Below are 27,128 nucleotides of genomic sequence, written 5' to 3'. Positions count from 1 at the left end.
TGTATAGGAGGATTGACATACTGTGTGTGTGGAGGTCCAGGTTGATCACTGAAGCGTACGTTGAAATCCTTGGACTGGTCACTCTTCATAGACACACAGCTGGGTGTTGGAGACTCTGCTCTGTGGTGAAGACTTCTGGAATCATAACAATATTCATACAATCATTATGTGAATGAAAGAGTCTGTCTTCCCTTCGGGCGGCCAATCGTCTAGTCGGGGACTGAATAAATAGGGAATGAATGCCTTACCCTTTAACGCTAACCCCATTTATCTGTTTGTCTGTTTCCATTTTATGCCCATATATGGATATCTCTGTCTCTGTCTGTCTTCATCTTGAGCAGTATATGCAGCCTGTTTGCTTTGCCACCCGTGGGGAATGATGCCCCTCCGGTTGTTAGGCAATACCCATCATACCCGTGGTTCGGTTACGTCATACTGATGACATTCAATACGTAACCTGGCATTTTTTGTTGACTCATGTGGCGTACGTGATGTCAGAGCCTTTTATGAAGTGATGTCACAATGAGTCAGCGCCTGCGCCGATTTCCTCCGGAACAGCCTTGTGTCAACAATCAGACCTGCATAAGGAGATTCCGAACGTTTTGCGCCAGTTCAGGAAAACCGCACGGCGAGTCGGGTCGAGGCCCGGCACTGCAATCCGCGCTGCGGCGGGGAACGCGTGTGCTGAATCTGAAGCCGGTGGGACGAACTGTTCTCGAGATACGCGGATTACAGACAGACAGACAGGCAGACACGCACGCACGCAGAGACTTCTCGCATTTATAGATAGATAAGAGAGTTAAACTCCATGTTGAAGTAACAGTGTGATAAAAATGATCTAAAATGGAAGCATAAAGGTCTACATGGGAACACTGTACACACACACACACATATATATATTCATATATACACACACACACACACACACACACACACACACACACACACACACACACACACACACACACATCAGAGATTGCGTTAGACCGGGAATTGCCGGATTTGACCGATTTTTTATGGCCAAGACCGAAAAATAAAATTCCTCCCGGACATCCTGACCGATTGAAAAACCAATGGTCATTTATTATTATCGCTGTCTGCTCCTCTGCGCAGGCTGCCTGCCTCTCTCTCTCTCTCTCTCTCTCTCTCTCTCTCTCTCTCTCTCTCTCTCTCTCTCTCTCGCTCTTTCTCTCTCGCTCGCTCGCGCGCGCGCGCGCTCCCCCGTTCTCTCTCTCTCTCTCTTTCTCTCTCTCGCTCGCTCATTTCAGTGTCAGTTTGCGATGTACGCACAGCATGTAAAGCCATGGGAATTAAGGAATGCACGCACGGTCAGCAATCAACCCATAAACAAACATTATACACTTGATTGAAGTTATGAGGAGAGGAGATGGAGTGGAGACAGTAGGAAGAACAAAGCCTTTTCAACTCTCCCAAAGTTGCATAACATGGACGCACTGTCACCACTCGACAGTGAGTATTGGATTAATTTCTGGCCAGATGAATCTATCAACCTTTTCATTATTCTGAAGTCAAGACATGGTATTGTATTGTTGGCATGAAACATGATGCAACAGAAAGACGTTGTTGTGAAAGCAGTGTGCGTGTGCCACATGCAGACAGCCTGCACGAACAGCGCGATTAGTCCAATATAATTAATTCCCTTATGCAAGATTGAAGCGTTTTTTTCTTTTTAGCCTATACTTTTTCATTCAATTCGTTTTCAGTCCCAACTATGCAGTAGGCCTAATACTTTAACTGTTGCTATTGGCTGTTTGTGCACCTGCTTGTAATGTATGCATTAAAATGATTATGTCCGGTATATTCTTCAGATGTCCGGTAAATTTTAATCATGCCGGTCACGGTGACCGGCAGTTAAAAATCCTAGCGCAATCACTGACACACATATATATATTGTATAGAAGCTCAGGAGGATTGACATACTGTGTGTGTGGAGGTCCAGGTTCATTGAAGCGTACGTTGAAATCCTTGGACTGGTCACTCTTCATAGACACACAGCTGGGTGTTGGAGACTCTGCTCTGTGGTGAAGACTTCTGGAATCATAACAATATTCATATAATCATTGTGAAGACACCAAATTCTAAAATGCAGACTAATTGGCTGCAAATCTTGTATATCTGAAGATAGATATAGTAGGACATACACACTACAGTATATGGCAGGTATATGGGGCTCAAACACAAGTACGAAAGGGCAAATGTTCCAAAATAGGGCAATACGGTATTTCCTAGGGGTGCATAAATGTGCCTGTACCTGTATTGGCAATAACAGGAGATATGTGATGGGAGCCGTGTGAAGTAAGGTGGAAGGGCAGCATGGTAGCCTTGTGGAATAGATTAATCAGAATGCCAGAGAATAGAGTTGCCAAGAAATATTTAATTGGGATGTATCAATTAAAGGTGCATGGGCAAGTACTGTGGAGGATACACTTATAAGAACTGGGTTACTTGACAGTTTTCAAAATAACAGTTGTAAACATCTCTATGGTTAAAGAAACACTTAATAGTATATACAAATGGTCCCAGGATGTATTGCACAAACCAACATTGAGAACTTTTGTTATGATAAAAAGCAGTTATGCTTGTGAAAAGTATGTTTGTGCTCCATTATCCAAAAGACAAAGGTCTCTATGTGCCCAACTCCACTCTGGGATCGTTGCCCCTGCACCTTGAAACTGGTAGATATAGAGGAGTAGTGGAGGAAGAGAGGGTTTGTATTTATTGTGACATAATGATATTGAGAATGAGTTCCACTTTTATGTTCTACTTGCCATTGTATCATGAGCTAGTCAAAGACTGTTTAATAAGTGTAAAAACCTAGATTTGATATGGTTAAGTGACGCAGCAAGACTTGGTTGGATTTTTTAACACAAGCTATTTCCACTGGCAGAATATCTAGAGAAAGCATGGGACAAACGGTCAAAGAAAACCTATGTGTGAGGTATTTCAGTTTTTGTCATTTGTTTTTCTTCTTTATTATTGTTATAGTATCCAGTAATTGAATGTGGTATTGTTTATTCATGTTTGGTGTCTTATAATCCCGTAAGGGATGGGTCTTTTTGATAGACACAAATTTTAAAATTCATCACTGATTTGTACAACTTCATTCACAAACTGCACACATAGTAACTGATAATACAGATAAAGATTGAGGACACACTGTTATTAATGTATTGTTTTGCAGTTTACACAAGCATGAGATCACTTAGTCATGTTATAGTGTTATATATTGTATAGGAGAATTGACAAGACATACTGTGTGTGTGGAGGTCCAGGTTCACTGAAGAAAGAAGGATCTCCCATAGACCAGTCACTCTTCACAGACACACAGCTGGGTGTTGGAGACTCTGCTCTGTGGATGTGATGTTTATCAGGTTCCTTCTGGCTCTCCATGTTGCTCTTTATTAAACCTGTCAGGGTCACAGTCAATACAATACATCAGAAAAAAGAACATTCTATATTCTATAACATTGCCATAAAGTGATTATGAGATACATAATATGTATCTCATAATCACCTTATACCAAGTTTACCATTCATATTATGAATGGTAAACTTGGTATAAGCCAAATATCACCAACACATCCTAATGCTGCACTGTTGATGCAATACCTCTACCAAACCAGCAGGAGTCCTACAACACCACACCTCATTTATCAACGTGGTGCAGATAAAAATTTGGGTGTACACCGAAATTTAGGCAAGTCTCGGCATTTATCATTTCAACTTGACTTTGACTTTGGTCTAGGGTAGGATCAAATCTCACGTCAAGTCCTGAGGTGGTGTAGGAATCATCCTACACCACTTTGTTCCATTGTAAACGTGCGGAGCAGCATTGTCTAATTATCTGACAGGCAATGGACACATGTATCCACTCGAAAATGTATATCCAACACAATAATAAATAATCCTGTGAAAATATAACATTTTATAAAAGCATAGCCTATAGCCGGCTACATCATGGACATTCACGCCAATTTTATTTCCAAGTTACAATGACAAGCATTAAGCAATTTAAATCTAGCTATATGGAAGAAATCTACTGTTAATTGCTTTAACAGAATAAATCTTAAGATTGGAGATCTGGCTCAGAAGTTCAGAACAAGCACATATACGAGAGCATTTTCGGGACCAGCGCGGCGCCGCTGTGAGTCGTGAGTCCTTTTAAATATGGATAAAACCGAAGGTCCAAACCTGGCTGTGCCCAGCCCAGCGCACGCACGCTGCGGATTATTTATTTGGGGGTCCACGGCCCACCGGGGAGAAGACCAGCCCGCGCAGGAACGGTACATGATCGCTAGTTCAAGCACTCAAACGCGCATTGCGCTTGTCGCCGAAATTGGGTTAAATTAATATCCAAAACGTAACCGCGGGGTCTCTCAATTTATACAGTAGCTACTGTACACTATGCTGGAGTTAATGATGAAACCCGATGTGGCGAGCCGTGATATCATGGCCATGGGGAATTATGACTGCTTGTACCCAAATGAACGCGCCCTGTCTGTGCACGCATGGCACGGGTAGGCTATGGTTTAAATTAATATCCAAAAGTATTCATGGCAGTGACTTGTGTCATTCATGTCGGCCGCAGTGCTATAGCCTCCTTGTCAAAGATTGTACCGTTGGTTAATCCCACGTTTCCACTGTCAAAGACTGCTGTGTAAACCAAAATGCTGCTGTTCCAAGTAGCCTAGTTGCGTGTGTGTAGGTGTGTGCGTGCGTGTGTGGGTGCGTGCATGTGTGCGTGGTCTGTGTGGGACGCGGACATGGCTTTTCTTTGGTTGTTAGGTCGTATTCGGGTTGTTCTGGTCGTAAAATCGGGGCGTTTCGAGAATAATTAAGGGCGTGTTATTTAAATTTCAGCCTGCGCATTTATCAATGCTGGGATCAAATGTAGGCCAGGTGTGTCTGTTTAGGACGTGTTCGTAAATGCCATGCAAACGTTGCCCTACGCAAAATTTGGTGAAAAAAATAGACCGTTTTTTACACTCCATTGATAAATGAGGCCCGGAAAAGCAGACTTACAGTAAACAGCAGAGCTGAGTGTGTGTGTGTGTGTGTGTGTGTGTGTGTGTGTGTGTGTGTGTGTGTGTGTGTGTGTGTGTGTGTGTGTGTGTGTTCACAATGTAAACCAAAAGTTGCAAATTGTGACACCATGTATTTCCATAAAGCTCACAACAAGTCTCAACGCCACACTGGCATTATGAAATAGAGCACTGATTTATGATGAAAAAAAAGAAAAAGAAACATAAAAATATGAAATAGTGCTCTGTCTGCTACATAGTTTGATGATAACATCACTACCACAAGAGAGTGAGCAACACACACGCACACACGCGCACACACACTCACTCACACACGCACGCACGCACACACATACCAGGGCCACAGCCATTCATTAGTACAACTTAGGAAGGAAGGGGAGGGGACGTGAGAAATGTCACCAACAGTGGACCTGCTGTACTGGGCTGGTGGATCTGACCAGTCAATCTTAAGGCCCATTCCCACTAGGCCAGATAACAGATATCTGGAGATATTTCTCCAGATATTTTTCCATGCAAAGTGGATGGTAGATACAGATAAAAAAAGTATTTGCCACAGATAAAAGTATCTGTGGCAAATATCTGTGGTAGACCTTTTTTTTTATCTGTATCTACCATCCACTTTGCATGGAAAAATATCTGGAGAAATATCTCCAGATATCTGTTATCTGGCCCAGTGGGAATGGGCCTTTAGGCTGTACTGGGATAAGCAGGTGTTATCTTGTTGTAACCTGCAGGGCTGTATTAATCAATGGGCCAGTGGGGCCGTTGCCAGGGGCCCTTGGCTCTCAGGGGCCCTTGGAGGAACTGGACCGCATGGTCATTGACAATTTACTCAAATTAAATGTATACATTAATTAAAAATCAAATGTGTGGGCTCCTCCTCTGTTGTCTACAGGTGCTTTCTTGGCCCACAGATGATCATCATGGCTTAAAATCCGAGCTGGGTAGTGAGTGTCGGGAGGGAGGGGGGTTAAGGTGGAGGGTGAAAGAATTAAAAAGAATTATAGGCCAGGGGCCCTCGCGGGGGTTAATTCGTCCCTGGTTGTAACCTAATGTACTGTTGTACTGGGTTGGTTGAACTACAACCATTGGTTCTGTAACCAGGTGTTGTCTTGTTGTGGCTACTGTACTGTTGTACTGGGTTGGTTGAACTACAACCATTGGTTCTGTAACCAGGTGTTGTCTTGTTGTGGCTACTGTACTGTTGTACTGGGTTGGTTGAACTACAACCATTGGTTCTGTAACCAGGTGTTGTCTTGTTGTAGCCTACTGTACTGTTGTACTGGGTTGGTTGAACTACAACCATTGGTTCTGTAACCAGGTGTGGTCTTGTTGTGGCTACTGTACTGTTGTACTGGGTTGTCATTGGTTCTATAACCAGGTGTGGTCTTGTACTGTATTGTCTGTATTCCTTACAATTGTGTTTCTCATCAAAAGGATGAGAGAAAATGCTATGTGAAATAATGTTCGATAAGATGCATAATATCTTCTATATTATTAGCTGATAAAACATGTAAAGGGGTAAAATAATTGTCCTGGCTAAAACTAGACTAAAATGTCAACAGTTTTTGTCGACAACTAAAATGATGTTGCCTTGGACTAAGATAAAGACTAAAAGGCTCGACTTTTAGTCGACTAAAACTTGACTGAAGATGGCGCCGTTCCAGGGTGACACGCTGAGAGCTGCTCTCGCCTTATTGCTTGTCTTAATGTTGTATGTCACTGTCTTTGCACGAAACGCGTCTTGTACGATGTTCTACGATCGCCAGACTTTACTGGACATGAGATTTGTTGCTTCAGACGTTTTGATGCCTCGGGATTTGCCGAGAGAGCTACACAACAACAACAACCCGGTTCCACCATGGCGTGGCCACAGGAGGAAGAGGGGAAAGCGAGGTGGCGCTCTAGTGAAACTACGAGGACGTCCCTCTCGACCACCCATTCCCAGCATATTGTTGGCCAACGTCCAAGCTATCGACAACAAAATGGACGACCTCCGAAACCGGGTGCACTCTCAAAGGGACATAAGGAACTGCTGTGTGTTTTGTTTCACGGAGACGTGGTTGAAAGCTGACGTCCCCGACAGGGCGGTACAGCTAGATGGCTTCTCTGTGTTCCGCACGGACCGTTCCATGGAAAACACAGGGAAGACAAAAGCAGGCGGTGTTCTGTTTCACATCAACGACTCTTGGTGTACTAATGTGGACATAGTCTCCCAACACTGCTCGCCGGTGTTGGAACATCTAACACTACGGTGTAGACCGTTCTACTTACCCAGGGAGTTTCCTTGTGTGTTGCTAACGGCTGTATACATCCCACCAGAAGTGAATGCATCGGAGGCTATGGACGAGCTGAGCGATGTCATCGGCAAGCAGGAGAATAAGCACCCGGAGGCCATATCAATCGTGGCGGGGGACTTTAATCACTGCAACTTGAAATCGGTGTTGCCACACTTCTACCAGCACGTTAAGTGCTCAACAAGGAACAACAAGACGCTCGATCACTGTTATTCCACCATCAAGGCTGCCTACAGAGCGATCCAACGGCCCCACTTTGGGAAATCTGACCATCGAGCTGTGTTACTTCTACCTGCCTACAAGCAGAGAATGAAGTCCGAGCAACCCAAGGTGAGGTCTGTTCAGTGCTGGTCCACAGATAATGTATCTAAACTCCAGGGCTGCTTTGAATCGACAGAATGGTCCATCTTCAAAGACTCAGCCACAAGTTTGGATGACTACGCTGACACTGTCACCAGCTACGTTAAATTCTGTGTGGATAATTGCATCCCAGCGCGAACCGTTCGCTCCTATCCCAACGAGAAGCCGTGGATGAACTATGACACTCGTCTGAAGTTGAGAGAGCGCCGAGCCGCCTTTCAATCTGGGGACGAGGAACGCTATAAAAAAATCCAGATACGACCTGAGAAAGGCGATCAGAGACGCTAAGAGACAATATAGGGACAAACTGGAGAACAACTACAGTGGCTGTGACGCACGGCGTATGTGGAGAGGGCTGCAGGCGATTACGGATTACAAACCGAAGCCGGCTGTTATTAACACCTCGGACTCACTACCGGACGAATTGAATAACTTTTTCGCCCGCTTTGAAACTCACAACACGGACCCAGTTACACCGGTGTGGGGAACACCCGGTGCGGTGGAGCTGCAGGTGACACAACGAGATGTGAGTAAAACTTTTAAAAGCGTTGGGACTCATAAGGCGGCCGGCCCTGACGGGATAGCCTCACGTGTCCTTAAGTTGTGTTACGACCAGCTTTCGGGGGTCTTTACTGACATTTTTAATATGTCCCTGTCATTGTGTGTGGTACCGTTGTGTTTCAAGGAAACCATAATTGTACCCATAGCAAAGAAAAAACCTGTCGCCTGTCTTAATGATTATCGCCCTGTGGCTCTGACCTCTGTTCTTATGAAGTGTCTGGAAAAGATGGTTATATCACATATAACGCACATTATCCCTGCCAATACTGATCCACTACAGTTTGCATACTGTGCTAATAGATCAGTCGATGATGCTATTTCTCTCGCACTACACATTGCCTTGAAACATCTGGAGAAAAAGAACTCTTATGTCAGACTACTCTTCATAGATTATAGCTCTGCCTTTAACACGATTGTACCATCTAAGCTTGTGTTGAAACTCAGGGGTCTTGGTCTTGGCAGTAGTATCTGCAACTGGCTGTTTGACTTTTTGACAGGCAGGCCACAATCTGTACGAATAGGGAACAAGCATTCATCAAAGATATTGACCAGGACTGGAGCGCCCCAGGGCTGCTGCCTCAGTCCCTTGTTGTATAGTCTGTTCACCTATGATTGTGTTGCCAGGTGTGGCAATAATTCTATTCTCAAGTTTGCAGATGACACCACGGTTATAGGACTAATATCCAACGATGATGAGAGGGCCTATAGGAGGGAAATTGAAGAGCTAACCCTATGGTGCCAGAATAACAATCTCTCTCTAAATGTTAGTAAAACAAAAGAGATCATCGTTGACTTTAGGAAGTCTAAAGTCAATCACAGTCCCTTAACCATAAATGGTTCACCTGTAGACATAGTGGACAGTTTCAAATTCCTGGGTGTTCACATAACAAACTCACTCACATGGTCTCTAAACAGCAAAGGTATCTTTAAGAAAGCGCAGCAGCGATTGTACTTTCTGAGGCGCCTCAGGAGATTTGGCCTGAGCACCAAGGCTCTTGTAAATTTCTATCGCTGTACCATAGAAAGTGTTTTGACAGGATGCATCACAGTGTGGTTTGGTAACGTGACTGTTCAAGACAGTAAACAGTTACAGAGAATTGTGAAGAGAGCTGCCAAAATCATTGGCACAGAATTACCACAGCTACACACAATCTATAACACACGCTGTAAGAAAAAGACAGAGAACATCTTAAAGGACAGCAGTCATCCCGCCCATTCCCTGTTCTATCTCCTCCCATCCAAAAAACGTTACCAGAGCATCTCATCGCACACCACCCGTCTCAGTAATAGTTTTTATGCTCAAGCAATCAGGTTGCTTAACGAAGAGATGAAAGCGAGACCTAGGTAGTCATGTGCACTGTACGCAGTTTTTAAACTGTACACTGTTACACTGTATGGTTTTTGTTGTTTTTGGGTTGTCTTGGGTGACTTGTTGTTGTCTTGTTGTTGTGGGTTGATGTTTTTTGTGTGTAATAAGGCTGAGAGTGCTCCTGGCACAAGCATTTCATTGTATGTCTGTACCTGTATGGATATGCATGTGACTAATAAACCTGAACCTGAACCTGAACCTGAACTAAATAAAGACAAGATGAGGTTGACTAAATGTGATCAAAACTAACAAGGGCGATTGAAACTGGACTAAGACTGACATTTAATAAAAACAATGTCTCATAAAATTGACACTACGTCATAGACAGCATGCGTTGCCGTGGTTGACGCCATGGCCCGTACGAGGGGCAACGGACGTACAAGGAGATATGGGCGAGTGTCGTGTCATAGGATGTGTCACGTTATTCAGTCTGGGTCAGAGCTCCAACGACTGATGACCTAACGATTTACAATTTAGGCATTTAGCAGACGCTTTTAATCCAAAGCGATTTAGAACAGCTCTACAACCTAACCTAGGCTATACCGTCTCAGCACTATAATTCATTGGCTCAGCATATTCCATCAAGCGCTCTATAGGCATTTGACTTAAACCTATTGGATCCTCGCGGGTTTTGTACAGGTTAAGCAATCATCAATTTCAGTCCCCAACAATTAGGTGGGGAGTGCATGGCTTATTGTCGGTAACATGTGGAGTCTATCCATTACACTGGAGGATTGTTAAGGCAGAGCGCCACAACTTGCTGCACCCAAGCCGTGCTACTCTCACCAAGTTGGTTAACTTAATGTGATTAGGTTAAAGTTGGTTAAAGTTGGTTAACTTAATGTGATTAGGTTAAAGTGCAACATTGTTTTCTCAACACTATAACAGTAAACCTACCAACATACAGTATAAGTGTATACAGGGTATCTGCACATTTATAGGGTGGTGGCTCCCCAGTTCAAATATCATTATTTTGGGGGTCCCCAGTTCAAAAATGATCATTTTTGGGGGGTCCCCAGTTCAAATATGATTATTTTGGGGGTCGCGGTAGCTTCAAATATAACTGTATGAATGACTTTTAAGCCATCACTATATATTTTTTTATGTATTTTACAGAACCATATTTTGGTGTCATCTCTTTTCTGTGTTGTACTTTTTAGACGGCCCCTCCCAGTCCCTGCACACACACACACACACACACGCGCGCACGCACGCACGCACGCACGCACGCACGCACGCACGCACGCACGCACGCACACACGCGCACACACAGAGCTGTTTGGTTAAGATCAGGTTCTAACTTGTTGTCTACTTTCAAGACATTAGCAGACACTCTTTAAGCAGAGTGCCTTACAGTATCAAATGCATAGTTTACTTATAGTAAACAGCAAGTCTACACAACATGTCATTTTAATATAAGTGTGAGACTGAGTCTAACATGTGTGTTGTGAGAGAGAGTTGTAATTGTCCTATTGATCAAAATATTGTTTCTACCACTTTTTCGAGTCATGTGTTCAAATACTGGATTCTGATTGGCTAAATTCCGGAGGTTATGAGAGAACTACTGCCGCAAAGTTGTGTGAGGACTTGTCCGAGATCAATGAGCCTCAGTGTACATCCGGGGACTTCAGGAGGTAGTCGGAACACCTTTCCCCCAACCAACAAATGACCGTGGCAACGGTCCTATGTTCACTAACGTGCATGCTATAGTCGCCGATTTATTTGGATCCAATGCAATCCGCCAACTTTAAAGCCCCTTTTCTCTGAACCTATGCCTTTCTGGAAGCGAACAGCCTCTATTTACGGCCGGAACGGTACTTCTAACTGACGTTAGCTTAGCTGTAAGCTAGACGCATGGATTAGTATGGAGTTGGCGCCATCTGTTGGTGAGTAGAAGATGTTGTTGGTGGAACTATCTGCTGTCTCGCGGAAGTTTTATAGGCAATAATGATTGTAACTTAAGATCCTTGCAAGTTACAACTATGTGTTTTCTTTCATGTATAAGGGAAAAAGTGGTAGAAAAGCTATTTACCACTCGGGGTCGGACATTATGCTCTGATAATGTCCTGTGTTAGGGTGTTATCGGACTCGGCTTCGCCTCGTCCGATAACACCCTAACACAGGACATTATCAGAGCATAATGTCCTCTCACTCGGGGTAAATTGCTTACATCATACTACCTAAATCCAGTTTAACCATTGAGACAGAAGGCTTAAGGCTCAGGAAAGGTTGAGAACTGTTGCTCCAATAATAATAATAGTCCATGTGAGAAGTGAAGTGAACATTGAACATGGTTTGTTTCAACTATCTGATTAGAGCCATGGTGTTTGCATAAGGGCTGACCCAAATACCTGTACAGTACAGGTATTGGCACTGAATGGAGTACAGGCTGTACTCCATTCAGTGCCATGGTATTCAAACTGGAAAAGAACATATTTGAATATTGTTCACTGTGTTTACAGTGAGCAGCGTTCCTAACCCTGTCAGGAAGCCAGATGTGGGAAGATTAACTTCAGCCTACAATTCCCATGTCTTGTCCACCCTGCATCCTCTCTGACTTGAAGGGATATTTCATATACTCAGGCTTTTGTGAACAGCTTTTAAGCTGCTTGATTCAGTATTAAGATATTTGTTATTTTGGTATACATTGTATCAGACACGCCCCCTTCCTATACAAACTCCATTTTAACTATGACTTTTGGAAATAGAAACAAATGTAATACAATAAAGGAATTATAATAATACATGAAAAAGGTAAATGAAAAAAATAAAAAAATAAAACACGTCCGTATCCAGAGGGCAGTATGACTTACCCATTTCAAATGGGAAAGACAGACAGACAGACAGACAGACAGACCTCACTGACTTCACATGAACGCACGCCTTTGTGAGTCAGAAAGGGAGTGGATTGGAACTGGTCCAGTATCAAATTACTGACTTCCCTGAGCTCACATGATTTACAGTCACACGGCTGTACTGAGAGCAGGGGGAATAATCACAGCATCGTCGACATCGGCATGAGTGTGATGCCTGTCCTGATCCTCCCTGAAACGGTGCCCGGTGCCCTGCTAACTCAGTCACTGAGCTCAGTCAGAGCTGCAGACTTCTAGTACTGTACATGTCACACACTAACCATAACAACATGAACAAGGGTTTAAAGCATGTGTGCCATCAACAACCACCATACAGAAGGTGGTAGGAGTGAACTCTGAGCAAGGACAGCCAGCCACTCCAAGCTGTGCACCACATGTTAGAGCACACACATACATCCTCCAACCCTGCAACCACACTATGAGTCCCTCTCTCTCTCCCTCCCTCTCAAACCTGTTGGTTAATCATTAACCACAGGGTTTTATATTGGCTGGAATCAACATGAGTCACTCACAACCCCCTGCAGCGTTGAACATGCACGCTCAGCTCCGCTCACATGCTCTGCTCTGAGTATACTAAAGAACAGAACACAGTACTCCATCTAAACATGATCATACTGTATATAAGCAGTACTCCATCAAAGCATTTTAAACCACACTGGGGCCCCTGGGGGAGACAAACTGGAAACACCCTGCATATGGTCAATGGTGGGGGGAAACCTTGTTGTATCTCCACACAACTCAACCTTTTATTTTTTACATTTTTCTGTTGTAAATGAATGTCCAATTACACCATATGACAGTGTCACACTAAAGTAGGAAAAGTGGACAATCTACAAGCCCACACCGCTTGTAGATCGGGTCGCACGCAGTGACAGAGTCTGGGAGGGGAGAATAGTCCGGCGCAGATACAGTAGCCTGCATTCAAGTCCTCTGAAGTTAAGGGTACTTATAGGGCAGTGGTTCTCAACCTGTGGGCCAAATTATTTTGGGGGGTCCCCAGATGATTAACTTAATGTCCAACATTGTTTTCTCACTCAACAGTAAACAAACCAACATACAGTTTAAGTGTATAGAGGGTATCTGCACATTTCTACAGTGACAATTGAAGGACTTTTTAATACCTTTAAAGGACAACTTAAACATTGGCCAAATTGTCAAATATATTAGAGGCAGAAATTGTGAAAATAGCAGATCTACATGCTCACAGACGCCTCAGATCTACATGCTCACAACTCCTCTGTGAGCATGTAGATCTGCTATTTTCACAATAGAACCGTGTTATACAAAATGTAATGCCTCAACTCTTAGTGCTCGTCAGGGTGGGGGGGGGTCCCCAGTTAAAATATGATTATTTTGGGGGTCACGGCCTGAAAAGGTTGAGAACCACTGTTATAGGGGATGGGAGGGAAGGGAACGGTGTGTGTTGTTACCCAGAACAACATGTCGATGATGCTACGGCTTTGCTGCTGTTTAAGATTAAATATTCGGAATGAATAAATAATCTAAAACTCCGCTTAAACCTTGACTACATCCTTCCTCCATCCACAGAAGACACAACACTAATTGTGCTACTTTCTAATCATTTTTGAAAGTTAAGGTGATTGAATGTGTTTTATAAATGTTGAACCAACGTAAAGTATCGACAACAACCTTTTATCTTGTATGTCCAATGTGTGGAGCGTAAACAAGTGCACACAAAGTGTTAAATTATACTGCTTTTCTGGGAGTATTCCACAGTGGCACTCCTCCAGACCACAGACTCACAGTAATGTTGCTGTGCCACAAGCCTCAGAGAGAGAGAGAGAGAGAGGGAGGGAGGGAGGGAGGGAGGGAGTGGGAGAGAGAGCAAGCATGTACACACAGACATCGAAGCCTTGAGTCCCTGCCCTTTTATCCGTCTGTAAAAAGTGTCCTCTCTCTCCAGACCATGAAAGCAGTTTTTACTATGGTGAAAGAAATGCAAATGTCCCTCTTTCCATGCCATACCCGAAGGCAGCATCACTTCAAGCATAGGCACAGGGCAGACAGTGAGGCAGTAACGGTAGGACATGTCCCTCACACAGGCAGAGAGAGAGAGAGAGAGAGAGAGAGAGAAAGAGAGAGAGAGAGAGGGGTATCGAATTACATTTACAACAGAGAGGGAGGGTTGTGTGTGTGTGTGTGTGTGTGTCAACACAACCCATCTCAAACCACCCTCCACGCTCGCTCACTCGTACGCTGGCAAGTGCACACATATAGACATCAAAGGGGGCTTGAGCCCCTGCCCTTTTTTTTTTTTTAAATGTTTTTTTTTTTTTTTTTAACTTTTTTTAATTATTTTTTTTTAATTTTTTTTTTCAAAAAGTAAAGAAGCGGGCGTGGACTCTAGATGTGAGCGGCCCGAAGGGCCGCGAACCTCTAGTTCAAGAGAATTGCCTTGTCCCCTGAACTTGAATGCAGGCATGCAGCATCTTATGTTGAAAGAATTGCCCTCTCTGTGTAGAAATCCATGCTGTACGCCACATCTCCACTATTCACTTGATTATGCTTAGTTCACTGTGGTATCAAGCTATTTTCGATATTTCTACCAAAAGGCCCTTTTAGAAATGTCAGCCTCTGCCTCTCTAACATTCTCTGAACGTCCCTGAGAGAGAGAGACAGACAACATGTTGCAACCAGAGAGCGGGGGAAGAGGTTTGCCCAGAATGACAGTTATGCAATGCAGATGTTTTTGTTTTGTTATACTGTAATAGCCTTCAGGCAGTTTTCACAACAAATGCAGGGACGCTGTCTTAAGGGGAGCACACACTGAACGCGGACGGCTGCGCAGCGTCGCGTCGCGGTATCGACGTACGTTAAGTGCCGTGCAGTAACCCCAACTGGATGCGGCGCGCTGCCACACAGCACATCCATTTCCCCCGGTGGGGAGAACCATGGGAGAACATGTTCACCGCGCGGCAACGCTGGAAAAATAGAACAGCGGCGTATCGGCGCGGCAGGCGAGGCGGCAGACCCGCGGCTGCGCGCGTCTGACGGCGCCGGTGTGGGTTAGTTCATTGAAAATAATGGGGCCGTATGTTTTGACGCGGCGCTTCCGCGCCGCCTCCGCGTCCAGTGTGTGTTCCCCATTAGTCTCTAGTTGAGAGAATGTCTTTAGTCTGTAGTTGAGAGAATCATTTATAGACTGTCTTTAGTCTGTAGTTGAGAGAATCATTTATAGACTGTCTTTAGTCTGTAGTTGAGAGAATCATTTATAGACTGTCTTTAGTCTGTAGTTGAGAGAAGTATTTATAAACTGACTCATGAGTCTAGTTTTCTCTCATCTTGAAGTTCTGCATACAGCCTGCTTTGTTTGAGGAGATTCCTGAGGTTTTGGTTATCGCACGCACACACACACACACACACACACACACACACACACACACACACACACACACACACACACACACACACACACACACACACACACACACACACACACACACACACACACACACACACACACACAGAGTTGGGGAGGGGGGGGGGGGAAACACATTCCTGACTGATACATCTAGCAGGATATGTCTATCATACATATTCAACATACTTTCAACTTGACTAATTCATTTTTTCGTGTTGAGAGTGAGACAAACAATAGTTCCAACCAAGCTAATCCTCATCTGAGTTCTATGGCTGTTGACCCCATTTAGAGCTGTTACACCCTGGGAACGTCGGTGTCATCTATACTATAATTTTGCGAATGTCTGAGTGAGTGTCTGAGTGAGTGTCTGTCACAGCGTTTCTGCTCAGTGGCTGGAGCAATTGATCTGAAATCGCATCACCATAAGCATATGAACACACCTGACATAACTGTGAAGCCCGTTTGTCACTTTCACAAATCGTATGCTGTATATTAGCATTTTTATGGTGTATCTACTATCTATTCTGCATCTAGCATGAGGCACATCTATTCTGCATCTAGCTTGAGGCAAAATGTTTAACCAGCTCTGTGTGTGTGTGTGTGTGTGTGTGTGTGTGTGTGTGTGTGTGTGTGTGTGTGTGTGTGTGTGTGTGTGTGTGTGTGTGCGTGCAGGCAGGCGGGTGTGTGTGCAGGCGGGTGGGCGGGCGGGCAGTATCTCTGTAGCCATTAAACGAAACGGGTTTCTTACATTGATGCTCCTACATCATGCAAGCACCAGTTAAAGTTACTTTCCATCCCTCATATACTGTGTGCACAGTGCACATCCCATAACCCACACACTGCACATCATTTTGGTCACATTTGCTCATATCTTTGAACGGGTAAGGGCTAGTTTAGAATGAATCACTGAATCAAAGGACTTTTGGAGTTACAGAAAAGTAAAATTAAAACAGATTTACTTTAAGTGACATAAAGGTTCTCAGAACAGTTTAGAACAATAGTCTGTTTGCCTTTAGAAACCACACCAACCATCCATTCATCCATCTTCAACCGCTTATCCGGAATCGGGTCAGTTCCAACATAATATACAAATGTTCCCAGTTTATCCAATCCCTCAGGGAGTACACCGAGGCGTTCCTAGGCCAGTGTAGAGATGTAATCCTTCCATCTGGTCTTTGGTCTGCCTCGGGGTCTCCTCCCAGTGGACTTGGACTGCACAATCCATCCGTTTCCTGCTGAGAACCATGGCCTCAGATTTAGAGATGCTGATCCTAATTCTGGCCGACGCACACTCTACTGCAAACTGATCTAGTGAGAGCTGAAGGTCTCGGACTGATGGCGCCATCAGGACCACGTCATCCGCGAAAAGCAGTGAAGCAACCCTTAGCTCACCAAGCCTTATACCTTCTCCATCACCACTTTGCCTCGAGATCCTGTCCATGAATATAACAAACAGGATCTGTGACAAGGCGCAGCCCTGGATGAGGCCTGATAGATAACTTAATTAATAACTTAAATAAATATAGATATAGACTAATCCATAACCAAAATAAGACAGAGACGAGCCAAAGGACAATCAATAAATTGCTGTATTGAAGAGAGTCAGACAAAGAGACAAACAGTGAGCATAACCATCCTAGTGGCAGCTTGCTAATTCTCTCTTCCAAATATGGAAGTTACATACAGTATATAAAGAATACAGATTATGACAGTTAGATCGTGGGACTCATTCGTTCCCATATTATCATAACAAGAAGACAGAGACACAGTATAACCAAAACATGATCTCGTAGTCAGGGTAACCACAGTCACCATCACCTGTAATCCACTAGCCTGAACTTACAGTACAACCAAACCATGGTCTCCTACAGTATACTGTCAGTTCAGACAGTAGTTCAAATAATATAACCTAATAAATGAATCATATAATTATTTATCATAATTCAAATCTAACAGTCAATATGAATTGATAAAAGGATGATATTAACCATAACAAAATACCTATCAAGGCCAACCCCCGCCGGAAAAGAATCCGACTTATTACCGAGCACACGGACACAACTGAAGGCCGGACGTCCGGAAAAACTGAGGGAGCACCGCCAGTCAAAGTGATTACTGGCCAATCACAGCCACAACAGTAAGGCTAGGGCTCCACCAAAATGACGGCGTCGTGCCGGCATCGGACGCCGTCAAAAAATGAACCGGGGCGAATTTGAGCGTCCGACGCGGACGTTGACGTCGGCAGTGGAGCACCCTTCATTGATTAAAACGGGAGCGTTCCCTGCGTTGACGTTGACGCGACGCTCGACGCGCCCGGTGGAGCCGGGGGGTAAACAGCTGCACCATCTGTTGTAGGCTACACATCCTCCAGTCCTGACAGCTGAGCCTCATGAAAACCAGACCTGGTGGAGTTGTGCCCTCTGAGGAGCACCTCTCCTGTTAACTACACTATCAGGGTAAACCAGTGTAACATTGGGAGTGGACTTTCCTCTATAAAAAAATAACAATGGCTTATTTGTTGGTAGCTGGCACAGGAGTTTGTTCTTAGTTCCTGCCTTGTTACAAGGGTGCGTTTATATGCACATTCAGAATGCCATTCAGAATGAACTTATTCCGAATAGAGCTTCATACCCAAACGTTTACATGGGACCTGAATACAAGTATTCCTCATTCCACTGTCGTTTACATGACCAAAGTATTCATTCGGAATAGAACTTTTGGGCATGCGCAAAGTAGGCCTACTTCAGGTCGGAGAAGGGGGGGGGGCAGTTCAGACAGCAGTTCATTCCGAATGGAGCGTTTATATGACAAATGTATCCCGATTGAAACGGCATAAACCACCTCTTCAGACCAGAATGAAAATTCATTCGGGTCAGACCGGAATGGCCATTCCTAAACGTTTATATGAGCATTTCTATTCTGAATGAGCAGTCATTCCGAATATAAGTGGAATACATCTGTGCATATAAACGCACCCATTGAGAGTCAGACTGAAACTGATAAAGACTCTTAAGACCCAATGACTGAATTGAACCGTTATTCTCCCGTAGGAGGAAAAAAAGCACTGCATAGGGGAATTGATAGGATTTATTCCAGCATGGAAAATAGAAAAGCCCCTTCACATGGGGGAATGAGAAAAAGAAGAAATCAACTTGAAACCAAAATTACTTGAAACCTGAAGTTGAAAGAATAGTCAACATTGATCATACTTTCAGGTCTGATTGATTGGTTGAATACTTTACCAGAGGTTTGCATAGGAAACGGTGCAGGACAGTACAGTTCACTGGTACAAGGTCAACTAAAAGGATACACGACCACAAGAAAGCTTTTGGGCTTGTTTACATTGGGGTGAGGTTGATGATGTCATCCTCCCAGTGGTTCTCAAAGTAGGGTCTGGGGTCCAACTCACCAGCTAAATGAATTCATATTACTTCAAAATCAGTTTAACTTGAACTTTAATCCGATGTGAATCGGTGAAAATAGTTAATCTAATTTAACATGTTGTTGTGAGCTTGTATACACAATTAATTCATGATTCCCCCAGGGTCTCTGGACCAGTTTATGCAGGACTGGTGTCCTTGAAAAACCTTGTTTACAGTATTGTGTGGTGCACAGAACACGTGTTCCTGTTGCCAGGTCCTGGGGGAGAAATAAGCAACCAGTTCTACGAAAACAAGCCCAAGAGAGGCGACCGGGCTCCAGCTATTTGAAAATAGCCGATCTACAGCCGATGGTCTAGCTCAGACAGACATAGACATGGCTGTCAGACATGTTGTGATTTGACGCTTTGTGAGTTTGTAGATCAGCTATTTTTATTGTATGTGGGGGGGTTCGGGTCCCTGGCACAAGATATTTACTGATGGGGGCCTGCAAATCCATGTTAATCTGGGGGTCCTTGACATGAACATGTTAATCTGGGGGTCCTTGACATGAACATGTTAATCTGGGGGTCCTTGACATGAACATGTTAATCTGGGGGTCCTTGACATGAACATGTTAATCTGGGGGTCCTTGACATGAACATGTTAATCTGGGGGTCCTTGACATGAACATGTTTGACAACCACTGGTTTAAACAACATTAGGAAGCAAGTCCAAATCAGAAAATCAGCAACTACACTTTAGAAACAAGCTAAAAAACTAAAACCCGACCCACAAACTACCAATATACTGTATATTTATAATATATTTACAGAAAAGAAAAGGCCAAAGTGGCTTATAATTATCAGACATGGCAACACTGTCCTGGAGCAACCTATAATATACCGTAATATGTGTTTTTACTTCAAAGGGAGTGCCACAAATTATTTACAGTACAGTAAGTATTGTCAGCAGTGCTACACACACACACACACACACACAGAAGTGGCAGAGAAAGGAGGGAGAGCGAGTGCATTGTCCAGCCGCGGCGTCATAAAAAATGTCATATCTCAATTGTTATGCCAAATACCTACATAGGTATATTTTTAAATGCAGCAACAGTGAAAACAGCACATTATAGGTAAACCGGGCTCTTATTTGACATCCCACAGAACAGAAGACTGCGCTCTGGCCACGTTCAGGTGTTTAGACAGATATCTGGGGTTGTGTTTAGAGTAGAGTTCTCAACGGGCCTGAAAATTAAGGCCCGGCCCTAACTGGGCCCTAACTGGGCAGGCCCGAGCCCTACCCGGCCCTACTAATTAGCATACATTTTAGGCCCTACCCTACCCTAAATGTCGGTCGGGTTCGGGTATGGTCGGGTTCGGGCAGAATTTGAGAACTCTAGTTTAGAGGGGCAAGCCTTAGTGTCAACGCGTGCAATACAAACTCACTCACTCAACTTACCTTGGATTAAAGCTTTAATCCTTTGTGTCAAATGGAGACCAGAATTGTTGTTGTCCTGCCTCTACAGTGGAAATGACACTCCTGTGGGAGTGAGGGGGGGGGGGGGGGGGGGAGAGAGAGAGAGAGAGAGAGAGAGAGAGAGAGAGAGAGAGCAAATTAATCTAGGCTTTTCTGCACTAGTGTTCATTATTTAGGGCGAGATCGCTTGTCACCCTGAGGTGTCTTACTACTAGTATTAGAAAATAGCATTTTCCTTGGTCTCTAGAGAGTGTGCAACTGTGCATACAAAGTTTATATTACGATTTTTAGATTTTTTTAGATTTGAAGTTTTAGATTTGTTTTATATTGTAATCAGCAAAATAATTCAGTGTTTTAATGGCACCTGTCTTTATCATGCTGCAAGTTGAATAAACATAAACAGGAAAAAGACAAAATCATGTGTGCTGAATACTACTAGCACCCACACATCAATAGAGTAGTAACGCCTGAATACTAGCGTCCACACATTAGAGTAGTACTCTCTGAAAACCAGCCACATAGGGATGGAGCTCGTAATCTTTTATTGATAATGAGCACCTTATCGATCCTGCTTATTGAGCCAGGCTTTTATCCAGCCCACTATAGAGCGTTTTTTAATATTTTGAGGAAAGATGTCGACAAATTCTGAACAGAACTGGTATCTTTTTTTATTGTCCAGTTGTAGTGACTGTGAGTTTGTTGCAGACCACCATCTATGAAGATGACAATAATTAACAAAAGTTAAAAAAAAAACATATTTTGCTTCTCATTAAAACAACCATTCATTAATGTACAATATGTGTTAAACGGCTTAATATTAGGAATGATACTGTAATCATTTCTTGATCGCCACCTGATTGTTTCATCCACAATTTTACAATTTACAATTTATGCATTTAGCAGACGCTCTTAATCCAGAGTGACAATAAGATAATACATCAAAACAATAAGCAAGCTAATACACACATCAAATAGAGTAGTGCTGCCTGAATACTATTTGCTTACTGTAAATCACTGATTTAGAGTGTCTGAGTGATAAAGGCATAAATTGTAATATTTTTAGTTAATGCCCTACTTCACAGTGTCACACAAAAATAGCAGATCTGCAAGTTCAAAACACGGTGCATCACAACACGTATTCAGCTTGCAGATCTGAAAAGTAATAGTTTTAGTCCATGGGCCAGAGTCCAAAATTTCATGAGAAGCAATAGATTCTGGTGGCACATTCTAATGATGATTTTTATGTTCACACATGCCATTGTTATCATTTAAGCCCTGGTAGCACTCTCAGTTTGGTAGCTTTTTTTTTGTATTAGTTTCCTTATAATGCAATTGAATATGTCAAATACTGAATTATAAACATTGTAATGCAGACGAATATTACTTAGAAATGCAAAAAGTTAATATGCAGAAGAATTGTTAAATATATCACAAAATGTTATATATTTTCCTATTCTAACAGAGAGAGTTGCATTTAGCTTTAAAATGTGCACATAAGACTCTATGATGTTGTGAAATATAACTATTAAACAGAAGAGTTTGAGCTTAGGTAATTATGACGTCGAAAGACATCGGAGCCTGGGTGCCACAGGGATCCCTGAGCCTGTGAAAGCAGGTTGGGCTAAATGTCTGTCATGCTAAATGCAAGTCTCTAGGTATAATATTGTGTAAAATATAAAAAATATTGTGTAAAAAAAAATTAAAATACAAATTTGACCTAGAATTTTTTTAATAATTACTTTTGTATGCCTTAATTTTATATTTCCTATTAAAAATTTTGAGAATTACAATGTTTTACAATTCAGTCCCCATCAATTCCAGCGATAGTTTAATATATTCAATTGCATAATAAGGATATGATATGGAAATGAATAAAAAACGAGAATTTTGGTTATGGCATATAAAAGTGGTGGTAACAGGTAGAAAGCTACCAAGCTGGTAGTGCTACCAGGTCTTAAATGATACCATGGGCATGTGGGAACATAAACATCATCATTAGAATTTGCCACCACATTCTACTGCTATCAAACCCACTGGCCCATGGACTAGTTTGGACATTTGAATGTTCCACAGACAGCAGATGCAGTATCTCCATCAACCAATAGGTGTCCTAACATACAACTAGTCTCGATACCAGTAAGACGCCCTAAGGGCGAGAAGTGACGTCATGCTGAAACAACTTCTTTCGTGTAACATCAGAGGTCCAACTCGGTGTTGCGTAGCCATGTCAGCATCTCGGGTCCTAGGTCGAAGAGGCTTGCTTCCGAGGGTGGTCTGTATAAGGGGCATGTGGTGGTTATATGGACGGCAGTCTGCTCAGGGTTACTGGACTGTCCTCCAGGCCCCACTTCATTGATGTTTTAAAGTGACCGACCCCAGTTCGTAGGCGGTTCAGTATGGTCCATTGCCGGCGTGGTAGGTCGTCTCCTCCTATGGCGCCACCTCCAGGGTCCCACATGTAGTGATGGACATGGGACGGCCCGGCTGGCTCCCACTCCTGCTTCCAAGCTGCTGCCAGCCATGCATCTCTGGAGATGTCCTCAGAGGTGGAGTTGAGCATCTCTTGTGCTGCCTTGTTGAAGGGGTGGTGAGACTTGAGTCTGCTTGGAGGCGCTGCTGTTGTTGTGGTATGGTGCAGGATGTGCCAATCATGCCTTCGTGCTTTCCTGGCCAGGACGAGGGTGGCAGCCTCCCGTCGGAGGCCAGCCGGGGCCATTCCTGCGAGGACTGGCAAGAGGGACACTGGGGTAGGCTTCAGGCATCCAGTTATAATTCAGAGGGCACTGTTGGTAGCCACATCAACCTTGCTTGCATGAGGGCTTCTGCACCAGACTGGGGCGCAGTGTTCTGCTGCAGAGAAGACCAGGGCTTGGGTGGATATTCGCAGCGCCTTAGCGGAGGCTCCCCAGGTTGTACCAGCTAGGCGGCGGATCAGCGCGACCCTAGACGTCACCTTGGCTTTGACTTCCTCAAGATGTTGTCTGAAGGACAGTGTCCGGTCGAGATGCACGCTGAGGTACTTCGGGGCTTGCTGGGCCTCCAGGCGTTTGTTGTCAATGTGCATACTTTCTAGATGATGTGTCAGGTAGGTTGCGTAGGTATATATTGAACAGCATCGGTGAGAGAACTGACACCTGTGGTACCCTGTTCCTCAGTCTTCTGAGCCTACTGCTGGCCACTGCTGGTCTGGAGGTCAAAGCTGTGGTTGGAAAGCGTCTCCATGATGAACTTCACCATGTGCCGGTCCGGTATTATCCTCAGCAGCTTCAGGTGGAGACCACGGTGCCACACAGTGTCATATGCAGCAGTAAGGTCCAGGTACAACACTCCAGCTTTCTCATTGGCCTGGAAGCTGTGCTCGATGTCCTGGGAGAGTAGATACCTGGTCTGCTGTTGATCTTCCACGACAGAAACCAACTTGTTCCTGTGGGAGCTTTAACCTCTGGTAGCACGACGAGAGGAAAGCACAGAGCCAGCGAGATGATGTTGTGCTCTGGTGGATGACAAACTGCGGGTGGATGTTGTCACGGCCCAGAGATTTGCCTGGCTTACTCATGGCCTCACAGAGTTCATCTTCGGTAAAGGCTCCCGAGAGGTTGGAATCGACACTGGCCGCTCCTGAGATGCAAGATGCCTCATGCGATGTTCGCTGGGCAAAGTCTTCGTCTGCGTCCGGGAAGCGACCGTTCTTCAGGAGCTGGGAGGCGATGGTGTTTGCTGTGACTTGGCAGCTGAGAGGTGTTGTGTTTCTGCCAGTAAGCTGGTTGATGGTCTGCCACGTCTTGCCTCTGTCCATCTGGTCCTACGGGTGACGTCCAGCCTCTGGATCAGTGCTGCTGCATTCAGGTCCACCTCTTCTCTGGAACGAGCCCTCTGTTGGTCACACAGAAATCTGCACTCCTCGTCCCAACCCAGGATATAGCTCTTGTTGCAGCCACGTGGGATGGTCTTCTTTGCCGCACCCAGAAGGATCCTGCAGTAGGCTGCACAGGCAGAGTCCAGATCAGCTGTTTCTGGGTGTGGCAGGCTAGCTGACCTTCGTTCCATCCCCTCAGCATACGGGCTCCTTGGGGTCGTACAGCAGCAGGGCATCGGTGTTGGAGGCCCATTCGCTCAGCGCCACTCTGTGTTTTGTGGTTGTAACCCCAGTCTGTGTGTTGACAGTTGAAATCACCTGCATAGATGGCGGGTGCAGTTACTGATGGGAGTGATGTTGCAGTCAGTTCCGATGGTGGGGGCTTGTAGACGTTGATGACCGACGTCTCCTGGATTTTTGTAACCAGCCACTCGATGCTGGAGCCTGGTGGGGATTGGCTACTGGCTGACCAGGTTATTTCACTTCTAACGAAGGTTGCCACACCGTGTTGGTTGACCCAGCGAGATGGAAACCAGGGATCTTAAGGATGTTGTCAGATGTGCTGTGTGTCTCCTGCAGGAGCACGACCGCTGCCCCGGTGGAATCGGCCAGGTGACGGAGGATTTCGAGTTTGGCGGTGGTTAGGCCCTTGACATCGAGTTGAAGCACTGACGGGCCTCGTGTTCAACGGTTGGGATGACTGCTCGTCAGCCGTTCCTAGGTCTGCCAGCTCGACGTTTGGTTGGTGACATTAGTTTCACAAGCGGGTCTTGCACCCTGACCTTGCTAATCACAGAGGAGTGCTGAAACAACAGAGACTGACACAATGTGTCCATATATGGGCATTCCCAGATATGGGCTTAATATTGATGACATCAGGGATCTCCATATATGGGCAGGACGGAATTCATACAAATACAAATCCACACCCTAAAGAAAACCTCACCCCACCCAAGCTCACTGGAATGAAGTCATGTACTTCGGCTCAGTGTAGCAACAGCACTGTGTGTGTGTGTGTGTGTGTGTGTGTGTGTGTGTGTGTGTGTGTGTGTGTGTGTGTGTGTGTGTGTGTGTGTGTGCGTGTGTGTGGTGACGAGGTTAACTGAGGTGAATGTTGTGTAGTGAAACCTTGTATGTCCTATGTAATTGTATGTTTACTTATGTAATAAAAAAGCATCAAATAAAATAACATAAATTGCAGATCTACTGCATCTACTGTCTGATGTCACTGGCATACACAATATAAGATTATTGATTTATGAAAATAAAGGAGGAAATATAAAGATACAAGGTTTCTGCCCGACACTGAACATATGTAACTTATTATTGCAACAATCGCCCCTTTCCTCCCCTATAATGGAAGTGAATGGTGCATCTGTATGTCACTGTAATCTTTAACAGTCAGAGATAGTTAAACCCCCAAAGCCCCCCACCCCCACCCCCCAAAAAGCACAGCATTATTGATTATGAATATGATAACATTAGGAGGAAGATGTTTTCTCAAAGAAAGGTTGAGGAAATGGAGATACAAGGTTTACTGTACATAGTTTATCATCACCACAGAGAGAAAGAGAATAAAGTATTTCAGTCTACAGTTATAATAAAAACTCTTACCTTACATTAACTTGTAAGATAATCCTTGTGTATTGCTGTGTAATGATCTCTCTGTGAATGTGCAGTTGTGTTAAAATGGTTCCTCCCTCCCTGTGTACAATAGACTCTCAAAAAACATTCCCTGAATCCTCCTATTACAGTCCATGGAAGACTGGGAGGGGAGGGGGGGAAGAGAGTTCTGCCGTTTCTTATAAAACATGTGACTTAGGGGAATGTGGTCTGGTAGAACTATGACACCTATTGGTTGATTACAGGTATTGCATCTAGTATAGCTATTTAGTACTGTGGTTCTCAATTTTAATTTTAATTGTATTTGTATTTATTTTGGGGGGGAGGTTCCCCAAATCACAGTAAAGTGGCAATTTAAGGACTTTCAAGAACTTATTAATATCTAAAAAGAAAATGCTATTACTGCATCAAATGAACCAGCTATACTATAAGAACCAGTCAAACATTGGCCAATTGTCAAATAACATAAGAAAGAGGCAAACAAATGGAAAATAGCAGATCTACAAGCTCACAATGCCTTGCAACGGGAGGCATTGTGAGCTTGTAGATTTGCGGTGGCTGCTGGAGGAGTGCCCGGGTGAATGACTGCAGTAAATATGGGCTGTTATCGACAGGCTGTCAATCATTAACAGCATGTGTCAACAAACTTTGTGACATTTAGGAGCGTTCTACACCAGGCATGTTCCACTGACACACATGCATGAGGCAAAGAGAAACCATAAAGAACTTATAGGCCGGTCTATTCTATTCTATGGACCATAACTTCATCATCATCGCAGCTGTTATATGACAAAACTCGGATAGTTTATAAACTAATCCAACTATCCTGGAGTAAAAGGGTGCCATGGCATTAGTCCGAAGGTTCATTGGTCCGAATTTGTAAGGATGCTATGCCTAACT

General features: G+C 44.1%; 1 protein-coding gene across 1 annotated transcript in view; it reads right to left on the bottom strand.

Annotated features, from left to right (window-relative positions):
- LOC308298654 (NACHT, LRR and PYD domains-containing protein 3-like) overlaps positions 1-26,345 on the bottom strand; it is a gene marked incomplete at its 3' end in the record, with an annotated part of 72,194 nt that extends 45,849 nt beyond the window's left edge. Inside the window, exons 1-5 of the mRNA XM_080742297.1 lie at positions 26,225-26,345; positions 20,732-20,812; positions 3,275-3,428; positions 1,942-2,052; positions 22-135 (exon numbers count right to left, since the gene is read on the bottom strand). Of these exons, the coding sequence (XP_080598423.1) occupies positions 22-135; positions 1,942-2,052; positions 3,275-3,411 (362 nt within the window). The 5' untranslated portion in view covers positions 3,412-3,428; positions 20,732-20,812; positions 26,225-26,345. The remainder of the gene's footprint in view (positions 1-21; positions 136-1,941; positions 2,053-3,274; positions 3,429-20,731; positions 20,813-26,224) is intronic.
- Between the last annotated feature and the right edge of the window lie 783 nt (positions 26,346-27,128).

This window comes from Nannobrachium achirus, assembly GCF_963921795.1.
Source record: "Nannobrachium achirus genome assembly, chromosome: 14".
Lineage (NCBI taxonomy): Eukaryota > Metazoa > Chordata > Actinopteri > Myctophiformes > Myctophidae > Nannobrachium > Nannobrachium achirus.
This window is presented reverse-complemented; position numbering and strand designations above follow the sequence as displayed.